At 30.4% G+C, this 22,607-nt stretch overlaps 1 protein-coding gene and 1 long non-coding RNA gene across 2 annotated transcripts in view; one reads left to right on the forward strand and one right to left on the reverse strand.

Annotated features, from left to right (window-relative positions):
* LOC113219324 overlaps window positions 1-6,906 on the forward strand; it is a 46,315-nt gene extending 39,409 nt beyond the window's left edge. Inside the window, exon 2 of the long non-coding RNA XR_003306336.1 lies at window positions 6,618-6,906. This is a non-coding gene — a long non-coding RNA (uncharacterized LOC113219324). The remainder of the gene's footprint in view (window positions 1-6,617) is intronic.
* LOC100577769 lies at window positions 1,255-12,435 on the reverse strand. Its single transcript, XM_026445881.1, has 6 exons — window positions 11,566-12,435; window positions 9,351-9,452; window positions 7,079-7,211; window positions 6,695-6,906; window positions 3,849-4,444; window positions 1,255-3,551 (listed from the first exon to the last, which is right to left on the reverse strand). The coding sequence occupies exons 1-6, from the start codon at window positions 11,623-11,625 to the stop codon at window positions 3,392-3,394; spliced, it is 1,263 nt and encodes a 420-aa protein (XP_026301666.1). The 5' UTR covers window positions 11,626-12,435; the 3' UTR covers window positions 1,255-3,391.
* Between the last annotated feature and the right edge of the window lie 10,172 nt (window positions 12,436-22,607).

Raw genomic sequence — 22,607 nt, forward strand, 5'->3', positions numbered from 1 at the left:
GATGATACAATATTCAAAAAGAAATACTTGAATATCCACTTTTAAATTGATTGACATTTTCGACATGCATTTTGCATACAAATTCAAAGTACAATGATCCTCGATGCACTCTGTTCAATAGCTGCTTCAAAACTCTACAAGAAAGACTCATCAATGATTCATCAAGATCGTAACAAATTATATACATAAACGTACATAAAACAAAGAATAGAGACGCATCATTAAACTTAATTCTACTAAATCGCCAACTGTCGATATTCTCTCTTTCTCTTTCTCTCTCTTTCGTTATTTGTCGTCTTCGTCATCATCGTCGATAGTAGGATTTTATAAAAAGTGTGTCAGACCGGCGATGATTCGTTTCGTGGCGACAAATCTCGAGCGAGACGAGTCGCGACGAAACGAACACGGACCAATCGAAATAATATCAAAAAAAGAATTTGTCAAAAGGACATGAATATTCGTCCTTCCATATAGATTTTCTCCATGCACAGGAAGAAGCACAGCTTCAGATATATCGCTCAAGTCTCTAAAACATTTTAATAATTTCCTTTGTGTATATATTTGTATATGTATATATATATATAGATTTTTATATACTGGATGTTCAGCTAAAGGTGTTTAAAAATTGGAAGAATGATTCTTCAAGTTAAAATAAAGATTATAAAAATTATTTTCTATTTTGTTTTGTAATTATTGATAATTAAAAATCGATGAAAATATTCTTACACAAAAGAATATATATATATATATGGTAATTGAAGCAACAAATTTCTTATTAAAACTAAGAAAACTTTAAAACACTATAATTCTGAAGATAGTGAATTTCGCCAAGTCAATTAAAGATCGTTAAAAGCATAGAATCTTGATCTTTAAAACGCAATTTCATTTATCCCGATACAGTTTTTGGTTGCCGAGATATCATCGTGTAAAGGAAAGCGTATTTTTTGATCGTTTACTATTTCTATCCTTATCGTACGTTCTCGAAACTCTCACTCGATTTTTTTCACAGAGATATCCCAATATAACTTGGAAACTCTATTAAATTCTATTAAAATTAGAAGAATTTTAAATCGCTGTAACTTCGAAAATAATGATTTCCAATGAATGAATAAAAGATCATTAGAAGCGCGGAATTTTATTCTTTAAAAAGCATTTTTATTTATACCAATATGACTTGCGGTATTCGAGATATCATCGTGTAAAGAAAAAGTAATTTTTTAATCGTTTGCTATTTTTATCTTTTTTGCTCATTCGCGAACTCTTCACAATTTCTGGACGTATTTACATAGAAAAAAGTGTAGATGTCACTAGATGTCAATCATAATTTCTACCATCTCGAGTATATAAAAAGTTTAATTTCTTATATCTTGGCAACCAATTGAGATATCGGAATGAAACAAAAAATAGCTTTAATGGCGAGGTTTTCTTTATTTTCTGACTAGATTTTTATGATAAAATTTCTAATTTCTTTTGACGTTTTCTACACGAAAAATTAATATCTTGTTTGCAACTTTGTTATTTTTCTATTGTTTTGACTTGTAGAATGACTTTTTCAATTTTTGGATACCTATAGCCAAATATCCTGTATATGTATACATATATTACATGTACACGTGCGCAGGATGAGTCGAATATCATATTGTCGGATTACATTTAGGTTATTGGAAAAAAAAAAAAAAAAAAAAAAAAAAACACTGATGACATAAATACATACATTAATACTTCCATAAAATTTATGAAGCTTAAATATTTGTTCAAGTTAGTTGTTAAATTGCATAAATTACTATTTTAATTTCCTTTTTCTTGACACAACAATAATTTCTTTTCCTTAATAAATTCTAGACAAAGTAAATCCAACAAGTAAATCCATATATAATAATTATATTATATCATATATAACCTATTAACGTTTACTTATTCTCTTAAACAAATCTGTTTATTGGAAATGGAACTATTTGCGTATATTACATCAATTTTACACATTTATTATTCAATATTTTATCGAATATTTATTCTATCATCCTGTACACGCGTCCATAATACATATAAACATATGTGTATTCTCTAAATTCAATAACGAATACGTACATGTATATATTTATATAGTATATTTATATGTATATGTATATATCAGAACTTTGGTTTTGTCTTCCAGTCGAATCAAAAATACTCGAAAGATATTTGATCAATAATATTCTTTAAAGATAAACTCTAAATGCTAAGGTTGGGTCATCTTGCGACCACCATATCTTTCTTGCAATTTCAATAAAATAATGAACAGTCCTTTAGATCAGTTATTTTCCAATGTTTTTAAAATCACAATCCCTTTTCTTTCTTATAATTATATAAAATGAAATGCATTCATTTTGGATTAAAATAATTATAACGCCTTTTTTTTTTAATGATGAATATCAATAAGTGAGAATGTTGATGAAATATTAATCTGTGCCATATGCAATATTTAATACTTGTACGTGATCTCGATGAACCTTTTCATATAAATATATTGAAATTATAGGATTGAAAATTTTCATAATAAAATTGTATAAATAATTGCAAATAAAAATTATTCTTCGATCTTTTTAGGGATTGTGATCCATAAATTGGAAATTTATTCTTTTTTAATCTCGATTATTCCGTTGCGCCCAACCCTGTATACAATAAATCGTAAATCTTCCCGTAAAGGAAGGTCAGATTTGTGCTGAAGAAGGAAAAACGTCATTTCGTTAATTACACTTATTCGATAGAAAGTTGTAACAGTCGTTAAGATGCATAAAGATGTATTAAAAACGTGTTAAAAAAGTTGTCGCGTCGATAGTATAGTATTTTAACTTATCTCTTGAGGATATCGTCTGTCTGTATTATCGACCGTGCGTATAATTACGTGTTTTATCGGCTAAGACAAGTTATATTTCTCCCTTGTAAAGTAGAAATGGACAAGTTCAAGTACAGGCAAACTCTGGTTATCAGTTTCAATTCACAATAATGTGAACATCTGTGATCGCAAATGCGATTTTTAAACTTTTTCTTTCTTTTAATCTGATTCTATCGTGCACGGTTTCATTCATCGGTGGATAATAGAAAATGGTTGCAATATAGGAAACTTTGACTTAATCTATCATTAGAAAGAAGAAAGTTTCTTCGATCGGTATATATTGCTTGTCACTTTGTGGCGCAACGGAATCACTATTGAATACGTGATAAATTTTTTTAATTTCTTCAACTATCAACAGCAGTTTTATAAGTAAATATTTCACACGAAGAGTTACATTTACGTTCAGAGGTTGTTCTACGTATTATTATTACGTAGTTTTATGATAGTGATTTCCCGCGTATTTCGCATATCGTAATATAATTATACATTAACTCTTCCATCAGTGATAATTACTAATTATTTGTGCGAGCCTTTATCGTGGCACACGATGTGAACCAGCCTCAGATTTTTCATCGTAAATAGATTGTCGTAGATTTCGAAGAGATCCATCTCGTTGGCTGTACCTTGTGTCGCCAGTTTCAGAAGTAGCGGGATCAATGTCCTGGATCTCTCAATCCTAAAAATCACACGCGACGAATATTATTATTAACGGATAATGTAAAAATAGATATTTTAAATTGCTCTATCGTTCAACATTTATAACCGACTCTAAGAACACTAAATAATTATATATATATATCTTCATCGTGAAATTTGTATCGTACCCTCTGTCGATAAATTCGTTGTCTACTTTTTCATTTCTCGAGAAATATCGAAATATTTTTGAAGTTGATGACAGATAATTCGTTTTAACGATCGAAAATAAATCTAATTCTCTTAAATATCAATTATATAATTAATTACTATTAATTACTTATGATCAAAATTCCACGTAGAGAACAAAATAAGCTCCTCCCTCGACCTATAAGGATTGATCTTGTGCCTGTCCCCGTAAAGGCACTTCTCCTCGTTCCACACGCCGTAACACTTAAACTCGCCCGTCTGGTCGCACAAAGCTACACACGTGTCCTCCCCTGTCCTCCTGATCTTGTAAGGGCAAGTCTCCTCCGCCTCCTTCTCCTCCTCTTCGCCCTTCCCGCCGCTATTCCTCTCGTTCCTCCTCTTCACAGCGTCAACGTCGTCGCAATGTTGCCCGATCGTGCCGAACAAACGGAAATACGTGCTCTCGTCCAACCATTTCAGCCTGCACGGGCAATGATCGTAACAGCTCGCCGACGAGTCGCGCTCATCCCTACCCTCCAACGATCCTATCTTCGCCCGACTCCTGTCGAAATAGTATCCGAAATAATGGTCCTCCTTCAATTGCATCTTGAAGAAAGCTATCGCGTACAGCAATTGTTTCCTCGCTCGTGGATCCTTCGAGAACACGTCGGACGATTTGATCTGATCGATCGTTTTGTACAGGTAACCACGTATCCTGTCCTGACATCTACGGTGCAAATACGCCTCCTGTGGAGATTGAATAATTACGTCACATGGTTACATCGATTCACAACGCAGAGTATGGAATATTCTCCCTTCATTCTCGGTTTTTATAATTATTAATTATTAAAAATTGACGATTAATTAATACTTTAATTGATTTTATTTCGTTGTTGCTTAATTTTGAAATAATAAAGGGGGATTCCTCAAAGTCGAGACGATGAATGGCGAGTGGTCGAAATGGGTCGATGTATTCACGGTGTTGCGGATATAATTGGCCCGTGATCAAGGCTATTGTTTTCGATGCTATTCGAATTGTCCATCGTGACGCAAGTCCACTGATGATTTACATGAACTCTACTTTGCTTCTTCGTATAAAGTAATATATTTAATGATATAAAAGATGTAACGTGAAAATTGAAGAAACGTAAATTAAATTAATCGATATTTTTCACGAGTTAATTTTTATTTATTTAATAATCAACTGGACAGACGTTTTTCTAAAGTGGATAATAGGAGAGGCTATAAATAATAAGATACCTCGATGTACAATGTATGCAAGGTCGTGGCAAAGTCAATCGATGGATGGGTGGAAGAAGAAAGGGCGAAGGTCGTTGTTGTTGGAGGAGAGAAGAAAAGGACCCTTGTGCTCTATCTATCTGTGAAATCCGTGCAACCAAGCAGCCAAGAGGGATATTCGATCCTGACAGCGCAGATATACCGAGAGGATCGAAGATTGGATATATATATATATATATATACAGGATTCAGGGAGGAATTGCTACGTCAGAGACTATGGGTCGCCATAAATTTATTATATTTTCAGAGACCTATCTTATCCGATATCTTTTTATCTCTATTTCGAAGAAGAAATGGAGAGATAAATTTTCGGGTCGAGCTCGTAATTTGAAATTAATTATTTCGCAAATATATCTTAATCTTGGAAAAATTAATTTTTCTTTTTTTTTTTTTTTAATTCATCCATAATGCAAACTTTGCACAAGTGATAATTTATAATCGATAATTGCGAGGAATAAGGTTAGGCTGATAACGAGTTTAAAGATTTCGAGAGAGGAAGAGCTCCGATAAACGACAATTTAATGGAGTGGAGGCGGTGTAACGTTAATTAACTCGAGTTATATCGAACGTCGATAGAGATGGCTTTGATTCTGTTGCATTAACTTGCGCCGACCTAGACCGACTTTATTGCACCGTTCCAGAAATTTATCTTCGGGCAGCAGAGTTATAAATTGCGCGGGTTTCAAAGTTTCCACGTTATTTCTATTATTCTTATCGATTCCCTCCCTCCTTTCATTCTCTTATTAACAGTAGGGAAAACAATGTTTTGTTTATCGCGAAATGAACGTTTACGTTTATTTTATTCGATTAAAAAGAAATCGATATTCAAACACAATGATTCTATTTTTTTTTTTATGTAAAAAAATATTAATAGAAAGAGAAACTTTTATCCGCTCAAATTTGAATATTTATAAAACCAATATTTTTAAAAATTTTAATTCAATTATAATTTTATATACAAATTTTTATAATATTATTAATATCTATAATATAATTAATATAATTACTAATTATTTATATAATTATTATAATATTATTTTTATATAATATTATTAATATAATTAATAATTATTTTTATTAATATTATTAACAAATTTCAAGCACAATGATTCTATTTTTTTTTTTTATGTAAAAAAATACCAATAGAAAGAGAACTTTATCCGCTCAAATTTGAATATTTATAAAACCAACATTTTTAAAAATTTTAATTAAATTATAATATATACAATAATAATTATATACAAATTTTTATAATATTATTAATATTTATAATATAATTAATATAATTAATAATTATTTATATAATTATTATAATATTATTTTTATATAATATAATTAATAATATATTTATATTATATATATATATATATATATATATATATATATATATATATATAATATATAATTTATATTATATAATTAATAATTATTTTTATTAATATTATTAACAAATTTAAATTCATGAATAATAAACAAATTAATAAATTTATTTTCATTTAAAATTAAATAAAATTTTAAATTATAAACAAATTTAAAATAATTAAGAAAGATAAATTTTGATTTTTTTCAAAAATTTTTCATTCTATTCTTAATTTCACGAATATTTCGTTTAATCTTGCAGGCAAATCAAATCTTTTCTCTCCTGTAAATTCTCTTCGCCGAGGAACACGTGTTTAAAAAAAGAAGAAGAGGACTCACCTTAGTCGCGCAATTTGTCTCCAGTCCCTGGAACCAGTCCGGGTGTTCCTCCCTGCTGCTGTACGCCGTTTTCGAGTCGTCCTTGTTCAAAGCGTTGTTTAGAACCGCAACCTTCGCTTTAAGGTTATCTGCGAGGAATTCGGACGCTTTCTCGCCGGCGATCAGAAAATCGATATTGACACGCCTCAACGTGTCGTAAAGGAGATCCGCATCTGTAACCAAAAAAGAAAAGGTCCTTGTATTTTTTTTTGCGAGTCTATTACATTCGAACAAGTAAATAGAATAAAGTAAAAGTAAAAGTAAAGGAAAGTAATTCGATTAAAAATTTGAAAATTTTTGAATTTGCCTTGTATACACGTATTTTTAAAAAATAAATTCTCTAACCGGACAACACTTTTTCCCCAGGTTTTTGAAGGATCAGCGTCGTCTGAGGCTTCAACGTGGAAAAATATTCCTCCTCGTCGATCAACGAACCATCGAGAAGATAAATGTTGATCTCGGCTGGATCGTTTGTCACCTGGACAAAAAAAGGAAGGAGGGATTATTACGATTCCTGAACAAGTTCAATCCTCTTTCTCCTTTCCATTTTACAATTCAAAAATAAAAAAAAATTTCTCTCGATCCAATTAATCAACGTCACCATTCCATTCACACGTCACTATTTCTACGCACGTTTTAGCTTAATTCGGAATCTTTCGTCGAAAATTCAATCGGTAAAAAAGATACAAAGACACACTCCAAGCTAGTAATAAGATTATTTCTACTTCATGAATCATTATCTCATCTCGAGATCTTGTTATAGTATCATTTATGCAACGAAGAATCGTTCAAAATCTTATCTCATGGCGAGCAGAGAAGAAAAAGGAGAGAGTGGAGGGGGAATGGACGAAAAGAGGTTTTCACCCGGTAAAAGAACTGGGCCGGGTCTCTCGGTTACCGATCGAGCAGCGACCTTGACATTGGGGCTGCTCCTTGCCCGTGGCCCGGATGGTTCGATACAGCTACACGCTGCAGGCGAATGCGATTCGGTCGTACCAAGGTCGAGCGGATTAACGTTAGAATCGACACGTGCCATGTAAAACTTTAGACCACCCAGGTTCTCCATGCTTAATTGCTCGTCTTGTCCCTTGGATTTTTTTTTTTTTTTTTTTTTTTTTTAAGAAGAAGAAGGAGAAAGAATTGGGTCGGATAACGTGACCGGTTCAAATTGCACGTAGTGTTATATACAGAAAATGTTCAAGTTAAATGTTGAAACTTTGTTTTCGAGTAAGTTTGAACGTTTTTCCAGTACGATTGGCTAATTTCCAGGGGAATGGAGAATAAAGAAGGAGATAAAAAAAAAAAAGAAATTGGCCAATTTCCAAAGGAAAAAAAAAATAGGAAGAAAAAGGAATTGGCAAGTTTTCAGGAATAGAAATAGACATTTTTTTTTCCCCCCCGAATGAATCGAGTTTGAACATTTTTCGAATGCAGATTCCTCGTTTTCGAAAATCGAGATTCCAGGCGCGCAATCGATCATTTTTTTTTTTAAATTTTTAAAAATCCATTTTGTATTTATTTATGTTTCTCTCACGAAAAATCTTCCAACAAATCGAATAATTTCGTATTGACTAACAAGTAGATATGGAAAGTCAAGAATATAAAATTCTAAATGTTAAAGCAAAAATTGAGAATAGACAAAAATTTCACTCATTAATTTATTATCAATAATTATATAAAAAAATTATACAAAATTTTACATCTGGAACCAAAGCTATCCATCTGCAAATACAGTGGCAAAATTCTCTTCACCTTTTGCACAAAAAAAAAGAAAAAAAAAATAAATAAATTTCACGAATCAAGATATTGACCTCGTAAATCGATCGAGCTTCGTGAAAAAAACGAAATCCTCCTCGAGACACAACAGTTGATAAATCCGTGCAACGGAATTCCTACGAGCAAAATGGCTCGAGAAATATATATATATCGTGTCTATTACTTGGAGCTTGCTGCTTGGCCTGTTTCAGATATACATCTGTAACGAAATATACTGGAAAATGGAACGTAGTGTGGGCGTTACAATTTTCCAGGAGCGGGATATGGATCAGCTGCGAGGCTTTTATGACCCAATTTCAGCCAACAACTTTTATCATGACATGTAAAAGAGGCGTGGGGGATCACGGTTTCCATGCAACGCGAACCACTTGGAACCACACGTCCCTCTTTGTCTCTCCCTTTTTAATCGACGTCACGTCTGTTTATCCGTCCCGCTCTTTCTCTTTGATCGAAAGGATTGTGTACCGGGTGTCAAAAAGGATCGATTAATTTTCCAAAAATTCAATCAATTTCAATGATCGATCATCGTATTATTTGTTTCGATATCACGAATTATTAATTAGTTATCGATCAGTCTGTCAGCATGCAAGATAAAAATATCTCCAATATTAAACCAAAATCGATAATTTATTTGTTACATTTGCTTAACCAAACAATTTTTGCCAATATTGAATAATAACAATAATCAAAATACGAACGATAAAAGATTTTTTTTTCAAAAGACTCGAGTTATTATTGATTTTTTTTAAAAATTGTCTCGGATCTTTTTTTTTTTTTTAACACCCTATACATCGATCGATTAAATAAACGCTAGAAGCGTTAATCATTTCACTATACTCACGTTCAGTTTCGCGCAAGCTTTATGCTTCAACTCCTGAAGGCTTCTGCAGGCGATGCCGACTTTTCGTATGCGGTTCACATCGGTGACCTTGTAGCCCTTCAGCTGGAAAACACCCGATAAAACGAGATGAAAGAATCTTTTTTTACGTCGTGGTATATATAGATTTTTTTTACCTTGAAGTATGGTTGAAAAAAAAAAAATTGTGACGACGAATGTTCAGATTCAATGCTGTCGATGTAACAAAAGAATTTATTTAATTCGATAATTGTATAATTTAATCGATCACTTCGATCGTTGACTAGATTTTGCTTGGCTGTCAATTTGCGTGTCTTTCGAAATGAAATTTTTAAAATTTATCTATTCCATAAATGCAAATTATTGATTTTTCCTCCATTTTTGTTTTAACACTTTAATTAAACTTTCCAATTATTTTACATCGGCTTTTCGAAATAAAATTCGTTAAATCGCTTATTATTTTCTTGTTCAATCCGAACTCTTAAATAAACCTGTTTACGAATAAATGACGATTTTGTGTTACGCGACAAAGAACAAAAATTACTGTTTTGAATACGAAATCGTTACAAATACAAAACTTGCATAAATATATAACTTTCTTTCAAACATTTAATTAATATAACCTGGATATAAATATTTGAATGCACCCACGAATTTCAAAATAGCATTATTAAAATTTCAACGTAAATTAACAAATATTTGTTCTATTTCTCCGATTTCTAATTTATAACAATTGAATTCAGAAAAATTTTAATTAAATTTCTCGAAACTTTGAAAAATTCAAAATATATTTTTTTGTTTCTTTCTAACGATTCCCAATCGATGGTGATTGAATGGAATTTTCCTCTTCATCGTCGAAAGGTCGCGAAAAAGGAAGTTAATTTCATTCGAAACGAGAGAAAGAGAGATCCGGTCACGAATTCGGGTTAATCATTTATCTAGGAAGGATAAAGTGAATTCGAAACTGGATAACGGAGAAGCCAGTGGATCCAGGATTGTAATCAGCGGACGCACAATTGGGCCGGTAGCTGGTTCAAGGCCACGGAAGCGGAAGGCCGCGTGTCACAGTTTCTTCCAGTGACCCACATTCGGCGACGTTTAATCGCGGTCACTCGGTAACGCAAACAGGATCGAAAGTCGTCGGTCAGCTGCATGGAACAAATACTTTTCGCGTGATTTTGAACAATTACTATTTCTTGAAAAAAAAAAAAAATCGTTACATCATTCGTTACATCTGATGAAAATATTCGTAATTTGTTGATACGTGAATTTTTAATGCAGCTTAAAATGAAAATGAGAATCGAATCTTTATAACATTTCGTTTTACTCGATACAGAATAAAATTAAAATTGAATAACGTGAAATTTTTTTGATTATTGACAATTAAAAGTTAAAACGAATGCGTTAAATGTTAAATCATTATATTTATTCTATTATATTGTTGTAATAAAATATGTTCGTTTAACATTAAAAGATAAAATTGCAAAAATGTGGCACGCGTTTATTTCATACATAGATATCTTAATTCTTTGATAGACATGATAGATCGATATCTTGATATATCGAATTGAATATATTAAAGCTTGATGATAAGATACATGTGTTAAATGAGAGAGATTATCTTAAATAAGCGAAAACGTCAATAATAATTATTATTATCGATTAAGAAACGTACAACTAGACGTACGTTTTTCATATATCAATTTAAAAATAGAGAAAACAAAAAGAAAATAGAAATACCAATTATTATTCTCATTATTATCGATTAATATTCAAATTAGCGATTTGTAATTATAATTATTACACTTCGTTTTACAAATAAAATAGATTCGTTAAAATTGTAATAATATCGATTTCATCAGAAAAATTATTCATAATTCACAATTTTTTACGAATCTAATAATTCCAGTATAAACAAGCAATAATACGTACACTTTATCACTTTACAAAAAAAAAGAAAATTAAACGACACGATTTACAGCGTAGATAATGTAGCTCGCGAACACTAACACTGCGAAAAGCTAATTTTCTTCATTTCAATAAAAAAAATAAAAAAAAAAAAACAAACGATTAATTCCTACAATTACTCGACGCGGATAAAACAAGGAAAAGAAAAAGTGAGTACAGAGGCCGCTCGCGTGGCCGGCGAACGAAGCTCGTGCACACTTGGCCCGGGATCTCCGAACCATTCTTTGTTTACCTCGTTTTTGGACGGTGCCTCCCCGGTGAGCCGTCGAAAACAATTAGAAATCAGCGACATACTCCGTGTTTCCGGGTTGCCAGCAGACCCCCGGAAGAAAGTGGATCAAAAGTTGGCGAGATGAGAAATGCTGACGACACTATTCGATGGAACAGCAGCTGGCGGCGCGCTTCGTATCCCTCCTCTTCTTTCTTCTTCGACCGTGACAGTGGAGCGGCTTATCGGTGAGCGGACGGAAGGGGAATCATCACGAAGCAAGAACTGTTGGAGTGGGGAGAGAGTAGATATGGTGGGCAGCGTGTAACGTTACAGCGAGTGCGAGGGAGTGAGAGCGGAGAAGGAAGGAGAGAGAAAAGTGAAATGAAACGCGCGTGTCGAATCGCGCTTTTTAAACCCAATAAAATTTGTGGAATTACGAGCCAGATTTGTCGAGTGGTCGATGCGCGCACGTTTCTACTTTACATTTGCCGCAGGGGCAACGATGGGAGAAGGGGAGGATGGATGTATGTGTATGCGTGTGTATGTATATATGTGTGTATGTGTGCGTGGAGAGAAGAAAGAACGATGTCTACAGCCGATGGATCGTGGGGAAGGAATGACGTGCGGCTCGAACCGGGACTGAAGTGAGAGAATGCACCGGGAAATGCGCCTGCGAACTGCCAGCCAACCTTGCAACGATCTCTCCGCATAGATGTCGCCACTGTGCGGAATTACAGCTGTCCATTGTTGGCCACGTTTCAAAGGATTGGAAATAGTTTATGGAATAGTTGAAATGGAGATTTGCCGTGGTGGTGGAAATATACACGGAATTGACTAGATATTGATACCACCTTGATTTTCGTCACCGGATATTATCATTATTGTAATGTAATCAAATGGTTGGGTTGAATGGTTTCGAAGAAGACACGTAGTTTTTTTTAAAGTAAGTGCGTAGTAAATGATACATCGATATTATTTATATATATAAAAAAAAAAAAAAGTATTATTATTTGGTTCATTTTCAATAGATATTTTTAACTCGAAGTTTTGTAAAGTTCACGATACGAAAGACGAGGAGAACATGAATAGTAGAGCATTGCTGGTTCGCGTGTTCCTTGTAACGAGATGGTAATATGATGAAAAAGAGCAAATTCTTGGTGAACTACCCCTATGTATAATCTATCTATGGCAAGTATCATTCATGTATCATTTAAATAATTACTTAGAATGTTAATAACGTATATTTATATTGTTTTAAAAATTTATGAAACGTAGAATACGATAAAAAGATCGAAAAATAAGGATATATGCAAATAATCACGTTAAACAAAAAAAAAACAATAAACAAGAGAAAACGTAAAAGCATAATTTATTGAAAAGAATAATATATATATAGTTTTTATTTAATGAATGAAACAATAGAGATGTAAATACGATTTTTGAACAGAGAAATATTATTCAGAATATTTCATTACACGGAAAAATAACAAGGAAAAAATATTCATTTGAAGTTTATATTAAAAAAAAATATACAATTGAAATACTTAATTACTCGTGTTGTACAAGATCGTATAAATATTTGAAATAATGTAAACAATATTTTACTCCATATAGAAACAAATTATTATTATTATTATAAATTAATTTTTTCTCGCAAAATTCAAAAGATATTTTTATCTCTTATTTTTTTTTCCTCTTAAATTTAAAAATACTATTGCTCAGAATTGCCGCTATCTTATCATCTCCTCTTTCGGACAATGACAGAACAGCCTGCACTCGAGCAATCTCTGTTCTCTCCAACTCTCCTTTCTTCTCATTTTTTGAACAATGCCAATGATCAACCGAATCATTAGCCTTTATCTCGTATCGTGATAGCTTGTACTATTCAATTTGCGGTGCTTTGCTTTGTTCCATCGTATCCACTCGTATCCACATATAGAAGAAACTTTATACAATCCATGATAAAATTATGCTCGTTTCTCTTTGCATAAAAATAAACTTGAAAAACTCACTCATTGAAAGGTATAACTTTGAAAATAAAAAAAAAAAAAAAAAAAGAAAAAATGAAAGAAAGGAGAATGGAAATATAATCCATTTAAAATTAATCATTGTAACAAATAAATATATAACTGGAAAAAATTCGCATGGATAATCTTCATTGGTAATAGCATTTTTAATTTATATATTTTCATAACCTTTGAATTTTACCAATGTTGGTAAATAAAGGCTTTTTTTCTTTTTTTTTTTTTTCAAAGTTTTTGCAAATTATGTCTTACAGTTTTATTGCTTCCTAAAGTCATTTTTTTATTGTCGCTCGTAAAATTATCGTTTACTTTGTAAAACGGGACTTTATATGATACTCTTTTCTATTAACTGACTGTAAACACTACATAAACTTCCCTTTCAGAATCTGAACTTGTTAACGAGCCAACAACACGACATATTAAAAATTAACGAAACGAAATGAGGAATACGTAATACGTTTTTGCAAAAAGATTTAAATAAAGGACATGTATTTATTGTTCGTCTTTATCCCACTATACTTGTTAAAAAGTAATATTACGAGCCATCAACGTTCGATTCGCTTCTTCTCTTCAATGAAGAGAAAAAAAAAAATTCCAAACTTTTGGGTTGAATTGGGTTGAAAATCGTACTTTTTCCTTTCTTCGAAAAAATTATTCCCCACAAATTCAACGAATCTAATTTTTAAATCTTTTAGTGTTATTAGATTTATAAATTGTTTAACACGTTCATTGGAAATGACATGAATTCTTAGTGCAATTATAATTTAACATTTCTACAAAGGATTTATATTCAGTCCATAAATAAGAAAGTAAATTATTTTCATATTACGTCAAATATTAGATAATTCAATTCACTTAATTAATCTAAATGAATAGAATAGTTATCTGTTATTGAATTGAAGTAGAAATTTTTTTTATCTAAAAATATTCGAGATAACTGTATAAAATAAAAATCTGGACCCAAATATAAGTTTCCATGCTTAATAAAATTTTCGTCTACGTACGCATTTGCAAAATTAGAAAGTTTTGGTGTCGTTCATCTCGAAGAAACTTTGCATTAATATATAAGTGTTAATATATTCATGACACATATTTGGACAGTCGATTTGAAAAATGACCACCTCTCTCTATCTCTTCATTTAAAGCAAATTTCAACCCCTTATCAATTTAACAAACAAAAGCCCGAGTCGAAATTTTTGTATACACCAATTTTCGCCGGCTCTAGAAACATTATTTTTCTTACTTTCGAAAAGTAAAAACGCGTATATTTATTCATTGTGCTCTTATTTATTTATTAAAAAAAAAAAAAATTAAATCGAGTACCTTATCCCCCTCCACGAATCCAAAAATTACACCCCTTAGAATCCCAATTGAGATCCCTTTAAAATACAAATTAACAAAAATTAATAACCAATGCCAGAATATTTTTGAAAGTGACTGTATACATGTAAAATTGTACGAAAATAATTACTCAACAGAAACTATACATAACCGATGAAAAATATTTTTCGCGCGCATCTCAAGATATACGAAATAGTTGTAAGGCTGACATTTTATTCATGCTCGATTACCTTTCTTCATAACGATTGTGCAATTATATATATATTATATGTATATATACTCAACACGTGAAACTTGAACTGTTCGCGTATTATTTACTTTCCTCGGGGTAGAAATTTATTTATCCCCTCCCCCTCGCTTTGAACGCGAATAAAAATCCGCAACGTCCACGTGTCGCGCTCATCGCCGCCGAATGAAATTAGGTCGAGTAATTACAACGGTTCTACGCGACGGTGGAAAATTTTCGATCGAGCAATTTAACATGAAGCCCCGCTCCAGTGTAGTTGCAGTGCATCTGCAAAAGGGATCGCGTTGTTTCGCGTTGTTACATCGCGGCGTTAACCTTGTTTTTCTTTTTTCTTTTTTTTTTTTTTTTTTTGAAGGCCGCGACAGCTATTCTCGAAGCTCTCGTGTCGCTAACGTTCTATGTAGGACGCGCAATGCGCCGATTCGTGCAGAAAAATTACTCGATACGTTTACTACAACGTTTCGTTTCGATTACAGATCGCCTCAAGGTCTGTCTTCCTTTTTTTTTTTTTTTTTTTTTTTTTATATCGAAGGGTGTCTTGATTTATTTTAATTCGGGTTAGAAGTTAGGTCAAAATACACGATATTGTTGACGTTGTTGAGGTTAGGTTTGGCTCGATGGATCGATTCGATGGTGTAATGAAGGAAAAGGATGAAATTTGATAAAACTTGACAATCGTAGACGTGTGACGATGGAGAGGGATAATTTAGAAATTCTATTTTCCGTGATGAAATTTTCTAAAAGGAATTATTATATATCTAGGTTAATCGTTTTAGATACGATTAATTTATTATGTATTGATTAAAATAACTGCTTTGAAATAATTTTACGAATGTGTTACGTGTTCGTATTTATCTTGCAACATGAAAATTGATAAATATTTTTTCTTTGTTATACGCGCAATGCAATATTTGAATATTTTTTTCTTTTCTTTTCGTGCAACTTGTGATACTCATGTTTATGTATAATATAGTCAACGAGAGGTTAACATTCGAATTAATCACTGAAAAATGACGAAGAAGATTTATTTATTCATTTTCCTTGTTCAACTTTTCAACTCTTTTGATCCTCGCGTTAAATGCGATTTAAAAATTTATTGTCGCGAGTTTATTCTAATCATAGATAACGCAATTACAACGCGTTATCTAAAAAAGAGAAAAAATACTTTTTTGTTTTCCTTTTCTAAATTTGCATTCATTGTTAATACTTATCTATTTTATTTAAGTTACCACATTATATAACGTATGTAATTTTAAATTCAAATCCAATTCCGCGTCACACGTTTCACGTGGAAACAATAAAGTAAAACATATTTATTTCTCACCTGGATGAAAATTTTTGCGAGCGATTTTCTAATTCAAATTCCATACAACTTTATTGATTTGACAGAGCGATACGACACGTGATTTTTTTGTGAAAAGTCAAAAGGAAGATATGATTGAAAGAAATAACAATTTTTTTGTCGTTCAAATATTTATGCATCTTATCCTTATTTTTCTCTTTTGTATTTGCATTTAACTTCGCAATAAAAGAAGCGTTCGATAAAATGGAGAAGAGAATCTACGTAACATACTTTTTTCCCTTTTGACTCAGAATGTCAAATTGTTTATCTTCTTTAAATTTCACAAATGAATCAAAAAAACGTTAAATATTGTACAGCAGAAATTGTAAGAAATTTGTAAATTTTAATTCCAATTTATTCTTTATTCATTTCTCGAATTCGATACTATCTGCTTCTGATGCATGACGAAATGAACTGATCTGAAATAATTATAAATTATTAATTCGAAATGTGAAATGATGATCACATGTGTCGTTTACATTTATTATATAATAATATTCCGCATAAATTTTTCATTCTAATCGTTTACGTGATACGCGTAAAAATGTATATATATATATATATATATATATATTTATATATGGTCGCCTGATTTTAATTGAATTATAATTAAATGCACATAAATATTGTTACAACGATCGAAAATCGTTTGCATGATCTGCATATGTTCTATTGCATGTAAAGGTCCCGAAAACGCAATTGCAATATCATCAAGATTTGTAACGGAATTTCATTGAATTTTTGTGCAAATGAATAGTAAATTTAAATGAAAAGGAATGATTTTGTTGTTTTCCAGTAGTATTTCGATCTCTTATATTCAAATCTTTTTTTGTCGAGCTAGTCTTTTAAAAGTTTATAATATTTAAAATTCAATTATAATAAATCTTTTTATAAATTAAATCAAATAAATATAATTATGATAATATGTAATAAAAAAAAATCAATAAAAATAATTAATATATAAATAAGCGAATAAATAAATGAATGAATGAATGAATAATTACGGAATTGTGTTAATTTGAAATAAATTTTACGAGAATAAATTCAAATTCATCAAAAATTTCCATATTTTTAAAATTTATATAAAGTGTTAATTTCAATCTGTTCAAATTTCGATGGTTTGATAGAAAATGTGTGTTTTCTGGAGCAACTTGCTTTTTATAGAATATCACTGTTTACGAAGTTTGGCGAAAATTTCCGATTTTTGCCGATTCCATGTTATGTTTTACATGTATATACTATATATGTGGTAATACGATAATTTAAAATAACCTCTAAATTTTTATTTTTTAATTTTCTCATACATATTAACTTAAAATTAACATATTGTTTAACTCGTGTTTAAGTTTATATCAGGTAAAAATTTAAAAATAATTTAAAAGTAAAATATTTCAAAATATATTTTAATTTATGTTTATTACTTAATCAATTAAAAACATTAAATATCCAGATGAATATATTATAAAAATAACGAATCAAGAAGTAATTATTATTTATCTCTTAATTAAATATTTGTTATTGATACAAAATTCAAGGATAAATATTAAGCAATAAGTGAATTAATAATTATAGTAACAAAAAAATTATAAATAATAGTAAATAATAATTGTTTCCATGTAACAAATACATTAAATTATATTTTACATAAAATATTCTGTGTACGAAATTATTGTGTTATTTTAAAAATAATATTATTTTTTTCAAAACACTCTTCTCAAAATGGTTTCAAGAAATCAAATCCTAATCCGATATTCGCATATTTCTATATCAATTTTCCATCATATATAATGGAATCCATGATCCATTGTATTTGCGACTGCTTTTTCACAAAGATTTTCATAAATATCGAAATTATACTTTAAGAATTATTTATATCTTTTATATAATATTTTTTTTCCCCGATGGATTTTTTACGCTCCTCTTTTTTGCCATAATTTAATATTAATCCTAACATTTTCAATATTAATTAAATTTTAATATTTTTACGACCAATTACAAGTATCGACGCACATTATTATATTCATTATTCATGTAATTATAATTCTATCGTTATTTGAATGAGAAAAACAACCATATAAAGAACTATTAATAACACAATGCTATTCAACAGATAAATTATCTTATTGAAATTTAAGAATGTGTGATAAATTATAGTTAAATATGAAAAATCTTCAAAATTGAATATAAAAAAAAAGTATCGTGCAATATTGAATATATTTGAAATAAGCAACATTTACAAAATTGTTAGAAAATTCGTAAATGAATATTTCTCGTTCATTTCTCATTTCGACTTCTTTTACAACTTGTTAACAACGTGTAAAATTAAAAACTGTCAACTGTCCAAAATTGAAACGTAGAGAACAATAATTTTTCAAATATTTCGTCTCTCTATATAACGGAGTAAAAGCAATATTTTTTTTCCTTTTTTCATTATTTTGAAAACTTATAATGATATTCAATAGTAAACATGTCCGTTTAAATAAAATAAATTAATCATAACACAATGACTTTCATTAACTGACTTGTGTCACTGAGTTTGAATAGTAATTAAAAAACATGGTATCTTTTATAACGATACCATCGAGTTACCATTGAAATTTATTCTCTTGTTTTTCCTCTTAAAAAGACGAGAGAGAGAGAGAGAAAAAAAATAGCATAACTTCACCCGATAATTGCACCACCTACGAACCGTGGAAAATTATTTGCATTTATGAAATCGGGCCTCTGAAAATGTAAAAGAGAAAAAAAAAAAATAACAACAAAAATTAATATTTTACGAGTTCGCATTCTTCTGCAAAATTCGTTGTTATTAGACGCGAATTACGCGCAATAATCCTTTCGAAAATTGTGGAAGGGAGCCACAAGATTAATGAAAGTGGATGTAATCGACGATCGGTAATTTAACGGTAATTGCATAATTAAGCCGGGACAAAAGTGTTATTACGTGTCTCTTCCATTGCGAACGCAATGGAAACAAGGATTTCGAGTGTTCTTTAACTGTTATACGGTTATCAACGTTCACTTCGAGTCATTTGAAACACGGTTTCGTTTCGTTCGAGTATATTTCGAATATTTTAACACGTTTAACAAATTTGTGCCTTGAATTTTCGAAGGCTGTCACATACACAAGAGTGTATTATTCCTGATCGAAATATCTTTATGTGCAATATAATATAAATTAAATTTAAACGTTTGAGAGGTTATATTGCACGCGTATCAATACGTGTGTTATTCCTGGTCGAAATATTTTTATTATAAATTCAAACGTTCGAGAGGTTATGTTGCACATACATATTAATACGTGATTATTAATATATATTTGAGTAGTATATAAGAGTCGAAGTTATTGAAGCAAAAATAAATATATAAAAGATGGTATAAACGAACGTTGATTGACGTTTATTTATCAAGTTATAATTGCAAATCGAAGTTTTGCAATAATCGAGGTGATACGTAAATAAAGTGAGACAGTTCTCTCTCTCGTCTCGCTTCGTCGTAACGCAAAATAGATTATGAATAAACGATAATGTACTTCTTAACTCTTTTGTACAACCAACTTTTTTTACATAATAAAACAATTACGAACAAGTCGTTTATCCCATTCGAATATATATATATATATATATATATATATATATATATATATATATATATATATATATATATATATATTTATCTCAAATAAGAATAGCATAACTAAACAAGATAATATATTATAATTAATGATAATTTTTTTTTAAACTATATTCAAGTTTGATACGTAATCCAACGTCTAAAAGTATAAATTATTTGTAAATTGTTTGTAAATCGCTGTACATGCATCCTCTTTTTAAATTTTAAATATATTTAAAATTAAATAAACGTAAAGTATAACACAGTTGAAATTGTAAATATTTATTCAATCGTTTATCGAACGTATAATTTTCAAACTATCGAGAATAAATTATTGTATATTTTGATTATACATTTTTTTAAATACACGCGAAGAAAAAAATTTTTGTCGATTCGATAATACGTGTTCTTAAGAAACGAGGGGGGGGATCAAAAATATTGGTTGGATTTGATAAAAACTTGGACATTCTCACCCCATTACCTTCCTTCGTAGAATATTATTCTGTCCCTCCATCTCTCCTCACGTATGCCAGTACAGCCAGCTTCATCAGCCTAAGGGCACTGTCACTGATACAACGTGTAAGATAATGGCACCGGTATCGTGTTCATTAGCAGCAATGTGTCGCGGGACTTTCAATGAAGATCGCTGCAACTCTGATTAAACCTTTGAACCATTATGTGCTCGAAAAATATATTCACAATTGCAAATGGAAATTGAAAATTCAACGCGTAAATCTTAAAACAATTATTTTAATTCGCATGAAATTTGAAGAATTGAAAAAGAAAACAATTTATAATTATTCATATATATGATATATATATTTAAATCTAGATAAATGTAATTACAACGGTAAATATAAATTTTTGTCAAAAATGATGAATTGTAAATTTGTTAAAGATGATATATGTATAAAGACAGTTTGTTTATCGAGTATTTATTAAAAATAGAAATTTTTCAAGATCTTCAGGCGTGTGCTTCAATGCCATTACATTTTCCTTGAATATTATTCAAGTTATTGATTATTACACAGATCCTTCAAGCATTACGCATACGTTTAACGTTTAACGAGTTACCTTGTGTCTGATAATTGTACGAGCATCGTTCAACATAACGTAAATTCTTAAATTAATAATTATAGATCAGATATAAAGTAATATTATTACACGCTTATGTGATATAAAGTGTGATAATATAAAGTAAGCGTGATAATATAAAGTAGCTAATTATACTTTTTATGATCCATATATTAAATGTATAATTTAATGTATTCCCCTTTTTATATTTCTTCATCATTCCATTTAATGAAATAAAGTGTGAAAAATTCACTCACTACGGTTCTATGTCTTTTCCACATCTTTGATAAAACGTGAAGGAAAAAATGCTGAACTCGTATAAAAAGGATCAAGAGGATCTTAGAGTTTTATGTTTGAATCAAATTATTATGGTATAGTGGAGTGCAAAATAGATTTTTTCAACGCTGTATTTATTCTATCCCACCCCTTTCACATATAAAATAATACGCAAAATATACTGTAATGGCCAGAGTTTTACTCTTTTTCTTGAATTCTTAAGATTCAACGAGGAATTAAGTCCACGTTAAAATCCAATTGTTGGAACTATTTACAAACTATCGAGTTCATTGCATAATTTCGAAAGAATTTAACGCAATTAAGGAAAAATTGCTTAAATTGATCCGTGTCATCTGCATATCGTATGAATAAGCTTAAGTAAGGTTACCAGCGATTGACAGATGGGCCAACAAGTCGTGATAGTGCCATTCCGTGTTTGTTCGAAACTTTTGCAAATCAAATCCATTATCACCGCTTGTACTTTCGAAACAACAGTGTCATTCACCCACTTCGATCGAATTCTTCGCTCCAGCGGGATGTTGAAAAACTTGAGCGGCCTAGGGGAAATCTAGGGGAAAAATTAGTTTTTCTTTTTTTTACTCATAGAGAAAAAGAATTTTTTTACAATTTTTTTCTTTTTTAATTCCACGTTAAAATTACACCACAGACTTGGACGTATTGAATATTTTAATTATTTAACAAAAAATAAACAACAATGATCTCCCCCTTTTAAAATATTTACTTAAAGATTTTATTATTTTTATTCGAAATAAAATTATTTCGATTATTTTATTTTAGCTTTTGTATGCAAAAATTGCAAAAAGGATCACATTATGCAGACTTATGCAAAGATACAAAGCATGATGTACATTTTTGCAAATTCATCGTGCATAATGTACCTGCATCATAAGTACATTTTCCGGTTTTCTTTGAATATAGTAATAATATATTTGAATGTGCGATAGAAATTATGCAAATAAACAATTTATGGCAATATATGACGAACAATAAATATATGATCCCGAGATTAATAATCGTGAAAGATTATGAATTATAAATTCTTGCAAATCTTTAAATGAATCGTCTTCATTTTGGCGCCAAAAATGTTCAAACGAATGAATTAATTATACGATGCTTATTTTTTCAT

This window comes from Apis mellifera, linkage group LG16, assembly GCF_003254395.2.
Source record: "Apis mellifera strain DH4 linkage group LG16, Amel_HAv3.1, whole genome shotgun sequence".
Classification (NCBI taxonomy): Eukaryota; Metazoa; Arthropoda; class Insecta; order Hymenoptera; family Apidae; genus Apis; species Apis mellifera.